Raw genomic sequence first — 15743 nt, forward strand, 5'->3', positions numbered from 1 at the left:
TGGGATTAGCTTAGGGGTTTTAGAAAAAGGGCAGCATGGACAAGTCTGGCTGAAGGGCCTGTTTCCATGCTGTAAGTCTCTATGACTCAATATGGACTATATTCCATCACACTCTGACTTGTCTCCTGATTCTTCAATCATTTACAAGTTACTCAAAGAGTAACCAGCTTCTGACCTGTTCTTGAAGCCCTAATATTTAATATGGCTGATCCAGTTCAATTTCTGGTCACTGGGGATATTGAGAGTGGAGGATTGAGCAATGGAAATGCTATTGTCTGTCAAGGGACGGGAGTTAGATCCGTCTTATTGGGATAATAGTCAGTGCCCCTCACTAGCATGGATGAATGTTACTCAATGGTCAACCAAAGCCTAAATCCAGAACAGATTTTGCTGCACAAGGGCAAGATTTGCTTGTTATTTCTGAATAAAATTAAAGTTTAAGTGCAGAAAGAAAGCACACAATTTAGTCCAAAAATCAAACAAAAAACTTGTCAAACATGTGGGTTATGGACAGAAGTGAATATAAACTGAAATTCAAAGGGATCTTTAGGTTGCCAAGGTGCCTTTCTCCTGCAGATCAAGTACAATTTGAGAACATCACTTGTCAATGTTGATTGAATGAGTAATCAAAGCAGCAGTGTGTCTTAGCTGGTAAGAATGACTTTGATCCTAAACTATACTGTAGGGTGGCTTCTCTAATTGCTTTGCAGTCATGGAGCATAAAGCCATCTGCATTCGGCAGTTAACTCACAGCGACAGAAATAGCACAGAAATTACATCCCTTTCTGTCAAGCTTTAAGCATTAACATATTTTATGGGCAACTTCCTACCAGACAGAGATGCGATCAATGGCATTAGCGAGAGTGCAGCAGAGGGTAACTAAATTTAATGCTGAGATTAGTCACCTGAATTGTAAGTAAAGATTGTTGGTGTTAGCTATGTGCAAATTGTAAAAGAGAAGGCTCAGGGGTGATCTTTATAACACCAGCCAAGATCACAAGACAGTGCCCTCCTCAGGTACCATGCCCTGGGATGGAGTTGGAGACCATTGGCTGCCATTACCATAATTGTACAGCACAAATTCCTGCAGTGGTTTGCTGTTGCCTTCTAAGGTATGGCTGACCAGGGAACTCTCCTGGTCTAGCATATTCCGTGGAGATGCCAGCACTGGATTGGGGCAAACACAGTAAGAAATCTCACAACACCAGGTTAAAGTCCAACAGGTTTATTTGGCAGTAAACGCCACTAGCTTTCGGAACATTGTTCCTTCATCAGGTGAGTGGAGAGTTCTAATCCCAAACAGGGCACATAAAGGCACACACAGTTTACAGAATACTGATTAGAACGTGAGTCTTTACAGCTAATCTGCTATTGAATAAAGACTTGCATTCTAATCAGTATTTTGTAAACTGTGTGCGCCTTTATATGCCCTGTTTGGGGTCAGAATTCTCCACTCACCTGACAAAGGAACAGCGTTCCAAAAGCTAGTGGCATTTACTGTCAAATAAACCTGTTTGACTTTAACCTGGTGTTGAGAGACAGCAGGCATGTTGGGAAAGATTCACAGGTTGATAACCAACTTTATTACCCACATTATATGTGCACCTTCTATGGCCATCAAGTCCTGAAGTGCAACTTGAACCCAAACTTTCAGGCCCAGAGGCACCATTGCACTACAGGGGAATTTCACAGTAACTTCATTGCATTGTTAACGTAAGCCTTACTTGTGACTAATAATTAAACTTTAACTTTTACTTTAGGACCTCCCCATAGAGGGTTTGGATAGAATAACCATCTCAATGTTGAACGTAATCACAGATTTTATAACTAGGGGCATAGTGTTCAACTTATAAAAACACATGAGATGTACAACAATGGGGTTTTTGGTTCCTGTGCATTAGTTCCTAGTGCTGTCCTGATGGTCACCCAAGGTATATTTTAAAATTTAGCAAAGAAAGCTCATTTTCAAAATATACAGAATTGAGACAAAAAATTCTTGCATTTGTAATGCATGCTTCTAGATCACTTCCACTTACTGTTTTGTTGCAAACATTTTTATATTTTACTAAGGGCTGGGTTTTATGCGCCACCATATTACCCACCTTCCTCCAATTAAAAAGTCGCTCATCAGCCTGCCCACTAGACATCTGGCTATCCCGTAGCCATTCTTCACTAGGAACAGCCTTGTCTAGCACAGGGTGAGACTTCCACCCCCATCTGAGGGGGAACCTTGACTTAGAAAGCTGACAGCCAAACAGATTACTTGGCAGCTCTGAAGTCCTGACCATGCCAGGTGTGTGCAGTGACCGCTGTTGGAACAATAGGCAGTCCTCAAAAAGCAAAGGGCCCCAGACTGAAAGGTAAGCATAGATGTTGGGGCTTTGATCTTACATGGGGGAAGGAACATTAGTAGTTAATCTTCTGAGGTTCAGGTGCCTTTGTAATGGCATTAATTTTGGAAGGAGATTTGTGAATCAATCACATGACCCAAATACTCAGCAGAGGATTGGAAAAATGCTCACACACTGAGTCCACAGTCTTCCAATCTCTGGAGAGTGGCATCCAAGATTCAACAGTGTTCCTCTTGATCTATTCGGATTGGCGGTTGGTGACTAGTGGGGTGCCCCAGGGGTCGGTGCTGGGGCCTCAGCTATTTACCATTTATACAGATGATCTGGAGGAGGGAACCGAGTGCAGGGTGTCGAAATTTGCTGATGACACCAAGATTGGGGGAAAGGCAAATTGTGCAGAGGGTGTGGAGAGTCTGCAGAAGGACCTAGATAGGCTGGGCGAATGGGCCAGGAAATGGCAAATGGAATTTAATGTTGGCAAGTGTGAGGTGGTCCACTTTGGTAGGAAGAATGGTAGGAAGGACTATTACTTACGTGGCGAAAAACTGCAGCAGGCGACAGTGCAGAGGGACCTCGGGGTCCTTGTGCATGAGTCGCAAAAACCCAGCTTGCAGGTGCAGCAGGTGGTCAGGAAGGCGAATGGGATGCTGGCCTTCATAGCGAGGGGGATTGAATATAAAAGTAGGGAGGTCTTGCTGCAGCTGTATAGGGCATTGGTGAGGCCGCAGCTGGAGTACTGTGTGCAGTTTTGGGCGCCGCACCTGCGCAAGGATATTTTGGCCCTGGAGGGAGTGCAGAGGAGGTTTACTAGGCTGATACCGGAGTTGAGGGGGTTGAGCTATGAGGAGAGGCTGAATAAACTAGGCTTGTACTCGCTAGAGTTTAGAAGAATGAGGGGAGATCTCATTGAGACGTATAAGATGATGAATGGGATGGATAGGATAGAGGTGGAGAGACTCTTCCCGCTCAAAAAAGACAGTAGGACTAGGGGGCACAGCCTCAAGATAAAGGGGAGGCGGTTCAGAACGGAGTTGAGGAGGAACTTCTTCACTCAAAGGGTGGTGAATCTCTGGAATTCTCTGCCCGTTGAAGTGGTGGAGGCTGCCTCGCTAAATATTTTTAAGAAGCGGGTTGATGGGTTTTTGATAAGAGAGGGGATTAAGGGTTATGGGGAGAGGGCGGGAAAGTGGAACTGAGCCACAACAGATCAGCCATGATCTTATTGAATGGCGGGGCAGGCTCGAAGGGCTAGATGGCCTACTCCTGCTCCTATTTCTTATGTTCTTATGATCTTTTCCAGTGATTATGATGTCATCCAGATAGCACTGGACTCTGCCCAGTACACTCAGGATTTGGTCCATTGCCCTTTGAAACAAAGCAGGAGCTGAATGGAATCTCGGGTCCCAGAACAAGCTTTGTGTGTGTCATGATTGTAAGAAGTTCTGGTGACTTTTGTCCACATTCACCTGCATGTCGGCCTGGCTCTGGTCAATTTTGCTGAAATTTTGGCCGCCTGCAAACAGGTCATCAACGTGAGGTAATGGGAACTGTTCAGCACATATCGCTGGATTTATGGTAATTTCAAAGTCTCTGCAAATCCTTACAGATCCAACCTTCTTGAAGACTGGAACATGAGGCATTGCCCATTCACTGATGCTAGCTTCCAGGACTCCAGGCCGCACCAGTTGCTCCAAAACAACCTCTACCTTCGGCCTAATAGCAAATAGTACAGACCTTGCCTTCAACTGTTTCACTTGGTTTCCATCTTTAAATTTTCAGTTTAACTGTAACATCCTCCACTGGAAACAACAGTATGCTTCTTTTTTTTAATTTTTGTGAGGCCCGATTCCCCGTTGGTAATCATGTTGACTTCAGCCCAATTCAGTCAACCTTCTCCAGCCATGTACGACCTGTCAACACTAGATAGTTTCCCTTTGCTATCTGTAGCAGCAAATCTGTCGCTAATCCATTGAGATGCACAGTAACTTTGATGCGGCCCTTAAGGGTAATCATTTCTCCTGTGTACATCTGAAGCACTACTCTGCATGGCTTTAAAAGGAATGTTTTGAGTTTCTCATTGTAGATAGTCTCTGGCACCAGCGTGAATGCTGCCTCAGTGTCAATTTCCATCCTTACTGGCTGTCCATCCAGCAGTGGAGTGACCCAGTCTACGTGTGTAGCACCAGCAATAGCTGGCGCACATAATGGAGTCCTCCTCTGACTGGGAGTCTCTTCGCTCTTTTTGTCCAGCGTAAAGTCTTCTTATTTGATTTAAATGCTGTCTTCATTTGGTCTTGCTTCTTATTTTCATTCATAGAAAGCAAGCTAGGGGTCTTTCTCTTCCACAGCTTCAACATTCCATGGCTGTAATCTTACGACCTCGTCCCACCCAACTTTCGGTGAGGCGAGATGGTAAGATTGGACAGGAGGTGAAAAATCAGACTAACACCTGGTTTTTCACCTCCCTGATCTTGCCGACTATTCTAGAACAAGAGGCCATAGTTTTAGGCTAAGTGGAAGCAGATTTAAAACAGAAAAGGGGAGCAATTGTTTCAAAGTATTGAGAATCTGTGGAATTCTCCACCCCAGAGTGCTGTGGATGCCAGAACATGAAACAAATTTGAGATAGACAGATAAGTTTTTAAACTGGTACCAGGATGAAGGGTTATAGGGAGTGAACAGGTCAGCCAAGATCATACTGAGTGACAGAACAGGCTCGAGGTGCTGAATTACCTACGACTGTTCTTATTTCTCCTGGTACCTATCTATAATCATAGCCAGCATATTACTTGTGGTGGCTTCTTTTCATACTCCCACTCTATTACCTCTGATATCTCCAAGAGCTTTTCTTTGGCCCCTTCCTATTTCTAATACACATACTGTTCCTCAACAATATGATCTGAAAACATATTTGTTTCCTTGTGTATATTGATGACATCCAGCTCTGCCTGACCACCACCACCATCTCCATTGTCTCCAAGTAATCAGGCTGATTGTTTAGTGCCTAACACTGACCTTTCCTCTAATTAAATATCAGAAAAACTGAAGTATTGTCCTTGGATCCCACTACAAAATCTGCTCCCTAACCATCCACCTCCATCCATCTCCAGAGAAACTGGTCCAAGGCCGAGCCAGAATGTTCACCACTTTGATGTCACTTTTGACCATGAGATAAACTTCCAACAGAAAAGCCAAACCTTTACTAAAACGTTCTACCTCCATAACATCTCCCAACTCCATCCCTCAACTCAGCTGCTAAAAGCTTCATTCATGCTTTTGTTAATTTGAGATTTGATCATTCTGATACAATTCTGGCTAGCCTTCCATGTTCTCTGTTTCACCAACTGTTGATTGTCCAAAATTCTGCTACCTATATTGTAACTCGCACTAAACACCATTCAACCATCACACCTCTGATCACTGATCTACAGTGGACTATGAGTTAAGTCTTAATATTTAAAAATTCTCATCCTTGTATTCAATTGCTCCATGACCTTAGCCATCCCGATCTTTGTAATCTCCTCCAGCCACAGAATCCTGGAGATGTCTGAACTTCTCTTCAGCATCCCTGATTTTAATTGCTCTGCCCTATTGGCAGTGCTTTGTGAGACCTGGGCCTGGAGCTCTGGAATTGCCTCCCTACCCCTCTCCACCTCCCTACCAGACTTTCCTCTTTTAAGACACTTGTTTATAATTTACCTCTGATCAAGCTTTTGGTCACCTGGCCAAATATCTTATGTGATCAGTATCATAATTTGTTTTCTAAAGCTCTGGACAGCTATGGGATATTTTATTACATTAAATTACATACTGGCTTGGAGATACATTGCTGAGTCAAAATTCTGGAACTCCCTCCCAAATGGCATTGTCGATGTATCCACAGGGATTGCAGTAGTTCAAGATGGCAGCTCACCACCACTTTCTACAAGACAATAAATGCTGGCCTAGCCAGTGAAGCCCAAATCCCTTAAATGAAAATAAAGTTGAAGAAATGAACTATACAAGTACAAGTTGCATATATAAACATAAGTAGGCCATTTGGCCCCTCAAGCATGCTCCGTCATTCAATTAGATCATGGCTGATCTGCTTGTGTTGATAATACTCGATAATTTTTGATTCCATTGCCAAACAACAATCTACCCACTTCTGCCTTAAAAACATTCAGTGATTCCGCTTCCACCGCCTTTTTAGGTGGCGATTCCAAAGTCACCTTCAGAAAAAAATCCTCATCTCTGTACGATAAGGACAGCCTCTAAATTTTAAAACAATTAAAATTGTTCGTTCTGGACTCACCCCCAAGTGGAAACATCCTTTCAATGTCAATACTGTTGGAGAGCTTAGAAACATCAATCAAGTCACTCCTCACCCTTCTAAACTATAGTAGAAACAAGCCCAGCCTTTCCAACCTATCCCCATAAGATAACCTGCCCATTCCGGGTGTCAATCCGGTAAACCTCCTCCGTATTGTTTGTCAAAAACGTAATGTATGCCTTCAGTGGAACTACTAAAGTTAAAATAGTCAGGATTAAGCAAGCAATTTTCGTTTCTAAATAATTACACAAATTTAAACAAATCAACATTTTACTTTCAAAATATATTCAAAATTTTTGAAAGTGACACACAGAATATAATGCGTTTCTTACACTTTAAAATGAAACACATTGGCATTTTAAAATAAAATCACCTTTAGTTGTTACATATTCTGGGTTGGGGCACATGTCCATGAGTCTGACTTCGGTAAGCATGAAGTTTTTCCAAGAATTTCTTGCCCTCCTGCCATGGTCCAATTTACTTGGAGTCCCGTGGCAGGATACATAGCATACTCCACTTGAGTAAACAATTGCCCGAGCATCAATTTAAAACCCTGCAGACGATCCCTGGAGAAAACTCAGATTTCAGGATACAGTTGTGCATTAAAAAGCTCAGTAAAGAAATATTTTTTTTTTAAAACTGCGCCAGCACAATCAAATCTTTCAGTCGCTGTGACAGACCAAATCTATTCACACAGCTTTTGACTAATTGTGACAAATGCAACAGTCAACTCAGTTTAATAGTCTACCATAGTTGCAATGGTGCATAGCAGACTTTATAACAGTATAATAAAGCCCCTCTCCATTCATTAAATCTAATATAACTGAATTCCACAAGATGTTCAAACACAGGGTCATGCAAAAAAATTATTCATTCGATGTGTGTGACCTTTGCATTTATATAGGTTTTCTGCTTACATCTTTCCCTGAGGTGTTTTTAAAGTGTTGATACACTCCTCCCTTCTATGTCTCTCCTGAGCTGATGCTTTTGCCAATGGCAACCAGATTTTGTAATTACTAGAACAGAGAAAAAAAAAATCTATAAACCAATTCCGTTATGAGAATATCTCCCAAACACTTTCAACAATGGGATGGATTTTAAACAACAAGGTTATATTTGAAAAGGAAAGGCAGCATAGAGTAACTACTGCAAATCAATAAGTGCGTTGATGTGTAGCAACAAAAGAAATCTTTAGCTTGACACAAAACCCTCTGATAAAATATCCTGAGAGATTTCAAATATGGAAAGTAGTAATATTCTAATAAATATTAATTGCGCAGACACAATAACAAACAGAGAGGGAATTTAATGATGAAAAATGTCACTGACTCGCTCTTTCCTCCCTAATTAGGCAGTTTCATTTATTTCAATCTGTAAGCAATTAGTTCTATAAATGATCAACTAAATGTGGACTTGGAACGCTGCAGCAAGAGGGAGAATAGATCCCTGCTTTTTGAGTACCATTTTCTTCAGTTTGTAACCAACTGCCAGATGTTGCGAAGTTATATTTACATTCCTATCCTTCACAAATCTGTTAGAAGAAAATGTAGGTTAACCTATTTCTTTTTTATTTTTCATTTTTTAGAAAATGCACTGTTAGATCATAAGAAAAAGCAGGAGTGCCCATTTGCCCCCTCAAGTCTGCTCCACTATTCAGTATTATAGCTAATCTGATTATGATCTCAACGCCACTTTCCTGCACCATAACCCTTGACTGCCTGATAGATCAAACATCTATCCAACTCCGCCTTGAATATGTTCAATGTCTCAGTGCCCACTGCTCCCTGGTGAAGAAAATTCCAAAGACTAATGACCCTCTGAGGAGAAGGTCCTGTTTAGCTCCATTTTTAAATGGGAGACACCTCATTTTTAAAGTGTGTCCCCAAGTTCTATATTTCCCCACAAGCAGAAATATCCTTTCACCATCTGTCTTAAGACACCTCAGAATCTTATTCTTCAATAAGATAACCTCTTGAGTATATCCCCAGCCAGTTATAAGAACATAAAAGAAATAGGAGTACGAGTGGGCCATCTCGCCCCTCGAGCCTGCCGCGCCATTCAATAAGATCATGGCTGATCGAAAGTGGATCAGTTCCACTTTCCTGCCTACTCCCCATAATCCTTAATTCCCTTATTGATCAGAAATCTATTTGCCCATGACTTAAATAAATTCAACAAGGTGGCTTTCACCACTTCAATGGGCAGAGAATTCCAGAGATTCACTACCCTGTGAAAGAAGTTCCTCCTCAACTCTGTTCTAAACTGACCCCCCCCCCTCCTTATTTTGAGGCTGTGCCCTCCGGTTCTGGTTTCCTTTCTAAGTGGAAAGAATCTCTCTACCTCTATCCTATCTAGCCCCTTCATTATCTTACATGTCTCTATAAGATCACCCCTCAGCCTTCTAAACTCCAACGAGTACAGACCCAACCTACTCAATTTCTCCTCATAAGCTAACCCCTCATCCCCGGTATCAACCTAGTGAACCTTCTCCGTACTCCCGCCAAGGCGAATATATCCTTCTGCAAATAAGGGGACCAAAATTGCTCACAGTACTCCAGTTGCGGCCTCACCAGTGCCTTGTACAGTTGCAGCAAGACCTCCCTGCTTTTATATTCCATCTCCCTCGCGATAAATGCCAACATTCCATTCACCTTCTTGATCACCTGCTTCACCTGCAGACTGAGTTTTTGCGATTCATGCACAAGGACCCCCAGGTCCCTCTGCACAGTAGCATGTTGTAATTTTTCACCATTTAAATAATATTCCATTTTACTATTATTTCTTCCAAAGTGGATAACAAAATCAGAATAACTGTGCCCGATTGCATTACAATTTTCTAAATGCCTTGCCACTACCTCCTTAAGAATGAATTCTAGCATTTTCCCATGATAAACGTCAAGCTAATGCACCTACAGAATCATGGAATCCCAAATTGAACTCAGCTCCTTGGAACTGTGAGGCAGCAATGCCAACTATTGTGCCACCACGCAGCCCATTTTATAGAATCTCTACAGTGCAGATGGAAGCCATTCAGCCCACTGAGCTTGCACAAACAACAATCCAAGCACCAAGAACCAGCCCAGAATCAAGGGCATTCCGGAAGATTAAAGAAGAGTTTTTAAATTGTGCACAGTCAGAACAAGAAACTATTGCTTCAACCAACTAAAATCGTGGATTTTGAATTCTGGTGCTGGTGGTCAGCATGTGGATTAGAAAACAGATTTGGGGTGAAAAATTAAATACATGTAAAGGGAAGCCACAGTCCAATCTCCGTCACTCAATGCAGGACTCAAATATACCATAGGTCTTCAAACTTAAATAACTGCACCACCATGAGACTGACAGAGCTCAGATAAAAGACTTTTCTCACTCGTAGTGGACTACCAGAAAGCAGGCTAAAGCTCCTAAATATCACTTAAGTAGAGCAATCTGCTGACTTATTTATATGAGGTGCTTTTCTTAATAGCATTACTTACCTATAGCTCTTAAGATTAAATATTCTTCATATAAAGCAGCACATAAAATCATTCCCCTTCAATTAACAGAACTGATCTTATAAAATTTTGTTTTTAATATTCATTTCTGAAATGTTAGCATCATTGGTTAGGCCAGCATTAATTGTCTATCCCTACTTGTCCTTGAGAAGGTGGTGGTGAGCCTTTGCAGCAGTAGGATCGATGCTGGGTACTCCATCTAGTTTTCATCTTTTTGTGGTGGTTGGATACAATGGAATGGCTTGCTAGGCCATTTAAAAGTCACAAATAGGCCAAACCAGGTAAGGACATCAGGTTTCCTTCCTCAAGGACAATAATGAAGGATAATTGACAATGGTTTCATGGACCTTTAATTCCAGATATTTTGTTGAATTTAAATTCCACCATCTGCTGTGTTGGGATTTGATCCCAGGTCCCCGGAGCATTATACTGGGTCCCCAAATTACTAGCCCAGCAACAATATCATTGCACCGCCACCTCCCCTAAAATATCCTATGTGTTCTTTGCATATTTATGCTCAGATAATCTTAAAGTTTATTACATGCAATGGAATATGTGGGGCAACTTTATCCTGTTTTGCTGTTTTCAATATAAAACCAGGAAAAAAAAACAACTTGACAGTGCAATGTTCCACACCGGAGTGCCACTGGTAGTATATCCAAAGCCATATCAGCTCAATGGTCCTTTCAGCTTCCTTGCAACCACCCAAAACAAACATTTGCTATTAAAGTCCCATTCCTGAATCAGGATTCTTAAAGAAATTGGGATCTGAAATAGTCCATTGCTAACCCTGTCCACAAAACAGTGAGGAAAGTAATGATTTAAAGGCTTCCTCACCTCTGCTAAATTAAGTTTCCGGTTAGGCTTTTATGGGCTGCAAGAGCATCTTGGCTGGTGTTTGACTTCGTTAGTTCCATTAGGTTTTTTTTCAGCATTGGCTTCAAACAACAACCACGTAATATGTGCATGCTGTTCAAATGACCTCAGACTACCAGGTGGGATGGACAACAGCAGCAAGGGAAGCAGAACAAAAAGGGAGAGATGTTGCATGAAGGGAGAAGGCTCAGGGGTCCATTCAGAGACGCGTTACGAATTGCAGATCTTCTGGAAGGGACCGTGCTTGAGCATGCTTGAACCTGGCAAACAAGTAGTGTGTTGGATGGCTGTGCTTCACAAGGAAGCAGTCACTGAGCTGTATCATATGTTGTACAAGAATTGAAACTCAGAACCAGGACAAAGCACATTTCCTACATGGTGAACGTAACTGTAGCTCTAAATCATTCCAGACTCCATCAGTGGACATGAATAACATTAGAAATTTTTCTGTCCACGTTTCAATTTGGCAGAAGATCAATGCAGATTCCATCACCATCCCTATAAAAGCCAGCAGGCAGCAAAAAAATAGTTAAAAGGTTTATTTATCAGTGTCACAAATAGGCTTACATTAATACTGCAATAAAGTTACTGTGAAAATCCCCTAGCCACCACACTCGGAGAATTTAGCAAGGTCATTACACCTAACCTGCACTTCTTTTGGACTGTTGGAGGAAACCGGAGCACCCAGAGGAAACCCACGAAGACAGGGGGAGAATGTGCAAACTCCACACAGACACAGTGACCCAAGTCAGGAATTGAACCCAGGTCCCTGGATCTGTGAGACAGTGGTGCTAACCACTGTGCTACTGCGCTGCACAGATTTGGTGTTTTCCAGAATTGTTGATTTTCCACTGGGGTATGTGGTAATAGGCTGCAGCTATGTATTCCTGCATGCTTCTTGCAACGAACCAGGGATTTTCTTTAATAGGAAAAAGACTTCCATTTGTTTAATCTTCAACTGCTGTCACCATAGGCATAAAATAATGAAGCTGTGTTTGCTTACTTGGCAATAGTATGGATGCTCTCATACTGTGCCTTTCATGAATACTGCCTCTCTTCTACAGACTGTCAGAACAGAGACTAGGTGCTTGGGGAGAGGGAGTATCTTCTCAATAATGGCCTCTTAGTATGAAACATTTCTACAGTGAGAGCCACACCACAACCAGAGTCCCAAAAGAAAAGACAATCGGGTTCTTAAATAAAAGCTCTGAAGGCATTGTTCACTACTGACAAGCTTCATCCTTTTTGTGGTTGTCTGTTGCTGGCTGCACAACTTCATACTACAAAAAAAGGGGGAAGTCTTTAAGTCACTAGGGGAGAAAGAACAGGAACAGGGCCAGAAGCAGGGGATGAAGTGGTAGGGCCTCCAAAAGGAAGGTAAGACCCAGCCAGAGCTCTTAGGCATCTGATCACTGAGAAGAAGAACCTCGTTTGAAGAATCCATCCCATCCTCACACCCATCATCTGAATGGCTTCAGTCGGGATAACTATGAATATTGTTCTTGCTTCAGTCAGCAAATTGTGACCAGAAGTATCTAAAATAATGTTTTCTACTCCAAACTTAAGCATTCTTCATGTCACAAATACTTACATGGAATGGAAGGAACTAAGCAATACCTTTGTAAAAAACTCTACTGCCTGTCTTACGTACTTGCTTATCCACATTAATGTTCCCATGAGATGGTTCCTTAACACCCACATCTCGGCAAGTAGGAAGCTGCTGAATTTCTGCCGAGAGTGCTCGAGATGGCTGTGGGAGGCAACCTCAAGGAGTTTGGGATATTGAAGGAGATGACTAGATTTCAGCTTTAATCTGGGCGTCTGTCTTAGATAGCTCTTCTCCATCAACATGATTGAGAGCGCGGCAGGGGAGCAAGTGGCCTGTCATCCTGAGAGAATAGTTTGAGAAGGATTTGTTTCTGCTGTGTTCAGGGAGTCATTAAAACAATTAGAAATGTAACGATTTCAGTCAGACGAGCCTTCTATAAACTCTGAAAAGCCACGCACCCAGTCACTGTATTAGATCATGGGGTTAATGCTTAAAAACAAATGCGAGGATGTGGCGCAGTGATGGAAGGAAAGATAGAGTCATAAAGGCTTACAGCATAGAAACAGGCCTTTTGGCCCAACTTATCCATTCTGCCTTTTTTTTTAAAGCCCCTAAGCTAATCCCAATTGCCTGTATTTGGCCCATATCTTTCTATATCCATCTTATCCATGTAACTATCTAAATGCTTTTTAAAAGACAAAATTATACCCACCTCTACTACTACCTCTGGCAGCTTGTTCCAGACACTCACTATCCTCTGTGTGAAAACATTGCCCCTCTGGACCCTTTTGTATCTCTCCCCTCTCACCTCAAACCTGTGCCCTTTAGTTTTAGACTCCCCTACCTTTGGGAAAACATATTGACCAGCTGATCTGTGCCCCTTATTATTTTATAGATCTCTTTAAGATCACCCCTCAGCCTTCTACGCTGCAGAGAAAAAAAGTTCCAGTCCCAGATAAGGGATGCTGAGCCAAAGAAGCAGCTACTGGCATGCTGACCAAATCATTTTGTCAAAAGATGTCAATTTTAAGGAAAATCTTTAAGAAAGGAGGTATGATGTTTATGATGTGTTGTGCCTAGATTTGAAACATGCACCTGGGAGAGATTGTAGAACTCAAAAAGAGGAAATACAAGTGGAGAAAGATGAGGCTATGGAGGGGTTTAATTTGAATATGCATTTTAAGTTTGAGACATTGGCTGATGAATGGTCATTGAGGATAGCAGTCAGTGGGACTTGGTGCAAGATAAGATTGAAGAAGCACAGCTTTGAATGAACTGAAGTTTGCAGAGGGTGGAAAGCTGGACAGGAGAGCATTAGCACAGTGCAGCTTATGGTGACTAACACACCTGGCAGGACTTGGCACTTGGGGACAAATTCTCTGACCATGATCACTTGTGTGAGGTTGGCAAACATTTTGCAGTGTTCCATCAAGGCCATGGGTCTAGACTCAGAATCCCTGCAGTGTAGGAGGAGGCCATTCAGCCTGTCGAGCCTGCACTGACAACAATCCCACCCAGGCCTTATCCCCAAAACTTGGCAAATCTACCCTACTAAGGGGCAAGTTAGCATGGCTAATCAATCTAACTCACACATCTATTGGAATGTGGGAAGAAACCAGTGCACCCAGAGGAAACCCACAGGGACACAAGAGAACATGCAAACTGCACACAGTCAGTGACCCAAGGCCAGAATTGAACCCAGGTCCCTGGCACTGTGATGTTGACTGTCTGGTCCCACTGTCTTCTGAGTGCCTGTCTGGTGTGCCTTCTAGGTGGCTGCAGTTAAAGGACATCTCCTCCCCTTTCCTCCTCCTCCACCGAGGCTTTCAGTCAAGAATGTTAACAGTCTGCTCTCAGCTATGTTGGGCCATTATTTTTCTGTGGCCAGGATCAATTATAGAACCATTTTCAGGACCTAGCCCAACCTCCAGGCATTACCCCTATTAGAAGCTGGGTTTGATAGTCCAAGTGAACTTAAGTTAATTCTAGCCTTTTGTAATTTTGCCTATGCTGAGGCATGCTGTGTGGTTAGCACTGGCTGTGCACTGCAATCATGTTAACCACCAGACATCAGAGTTTGCATGCTGTCTGTATCACACTGGACGGGTATGGGTAAACTGCGTGTTGTGCTTGCCATGCCTACCTTCACGGGCTTTCAAAATTTGCTCCTGCTTCTATCTTAACAATGCAACACTGCCTTACGGCAATGGTATCAAGAACAAATATTAGTCCCTGAAGAGTTAAAATACTAAAAGAACTTCACTTTTGAAAGAAAAACAGTGGAGTGCACGACATCTATTCACCTCATGAATTGAAGTTTATTTTGCTTAAAATTACCAGCAATTTCCTGCCTATTTTTCTATCCACCAATCACCAGCCATACCATTTGTTGGCCAGTTGCCAGTCATGCTCTATTGCTCACAAAGAAAAACAACTTTTAAAATGTCTTCGTTTTGATTGCCTATCAATCATTACAGTTTCAAAAATGTTGCACCCATTAAGTAGAACAGAACATGGTATAGTGATCAGTTACTCACAATCTCTCTAGAGAGCGCAAGCCAAAGAAAGAGCCATTCTTCAACAGTGAGATCTTGTTGTTACTCAGGATCCTGCAAAAAGTCAGTAGAGAACATAGTTACTGCAGAACAATAAATAAGTTGCTGCAATGAAGATTGCTCTTTTGTGTCACCATAAAAACAACTAAATTGACCTTTGAATAAAATGCAAGATTTATCGACCAGAAATCTACTGAATGGAGATTATGTTGCACTCAATAGCACATAAAATTTTACATAGTTACATAATTAAAACTCTACACACTGTATTTAATTGTACTTTATATTAAAGTAATCAGCTTCTGTTTGGAAACTTGATCGATTCACTCAGATGTAGGAACAAGAACTAGTGTATTAAATTTCTCAGAGAAATGAATGTATAATATTTTTGGGAAATTAAGTGCTCAACTAGACCATCAAAACAAATTAACTGGCCATTTATACTGCTTTCCATTTGTGGTACTATGCTGCAATTATCTGTGTACATAACAGCGAGTACACTTAAAAAGAATAAAATCAGCCATGGAACCTTGAACAATCATTCCCTCCACCACTGTTACAATGGTGTACCATCTATAATTTACACTGCAGCAAATACCGTAGCTC

At 41.9% G+C, this 15743-nt stretch overlaps 1 protein-coding gene across 1 annotated transcript in view; it reads right to left on the minus strand.

Moving 5' to 3' along the window:
- The window catches only part of adgra1b (adhesion G protein-coupled receptor A1b), a 483085-nt gene that overhangs the window by 413649 nt on the left and 53693 nt on the right, over positions 1 to 15743 (minus strand). The window contains exon 2 of the mRNA XM_080205590.1: positions 15120 to 15191. Within this exon, the coding sequence (XP_080061716.1) occupies positions 15120 to 15191 (72 nt within the window). The remainder of the gene's footprint in view (positions 1 to 15119; positions 15192 to 15743) is intronic.

Source organism: Carcharhinus amblyrhynchos, chromosome 17 (assembly GCF_965287045.1).
Source record: "Carcharhinus amblyrhynchos chromosome 17, sCarAmb.v2.hapA, whole genome shotgun sequence".
NCBI lineage: Eukaryota > Metazoa > Chordata > Chondrichthyes > Carcharhiniformes > Carcharhinidae > Carcharhinus > Carcharhinus amblyrhynchos.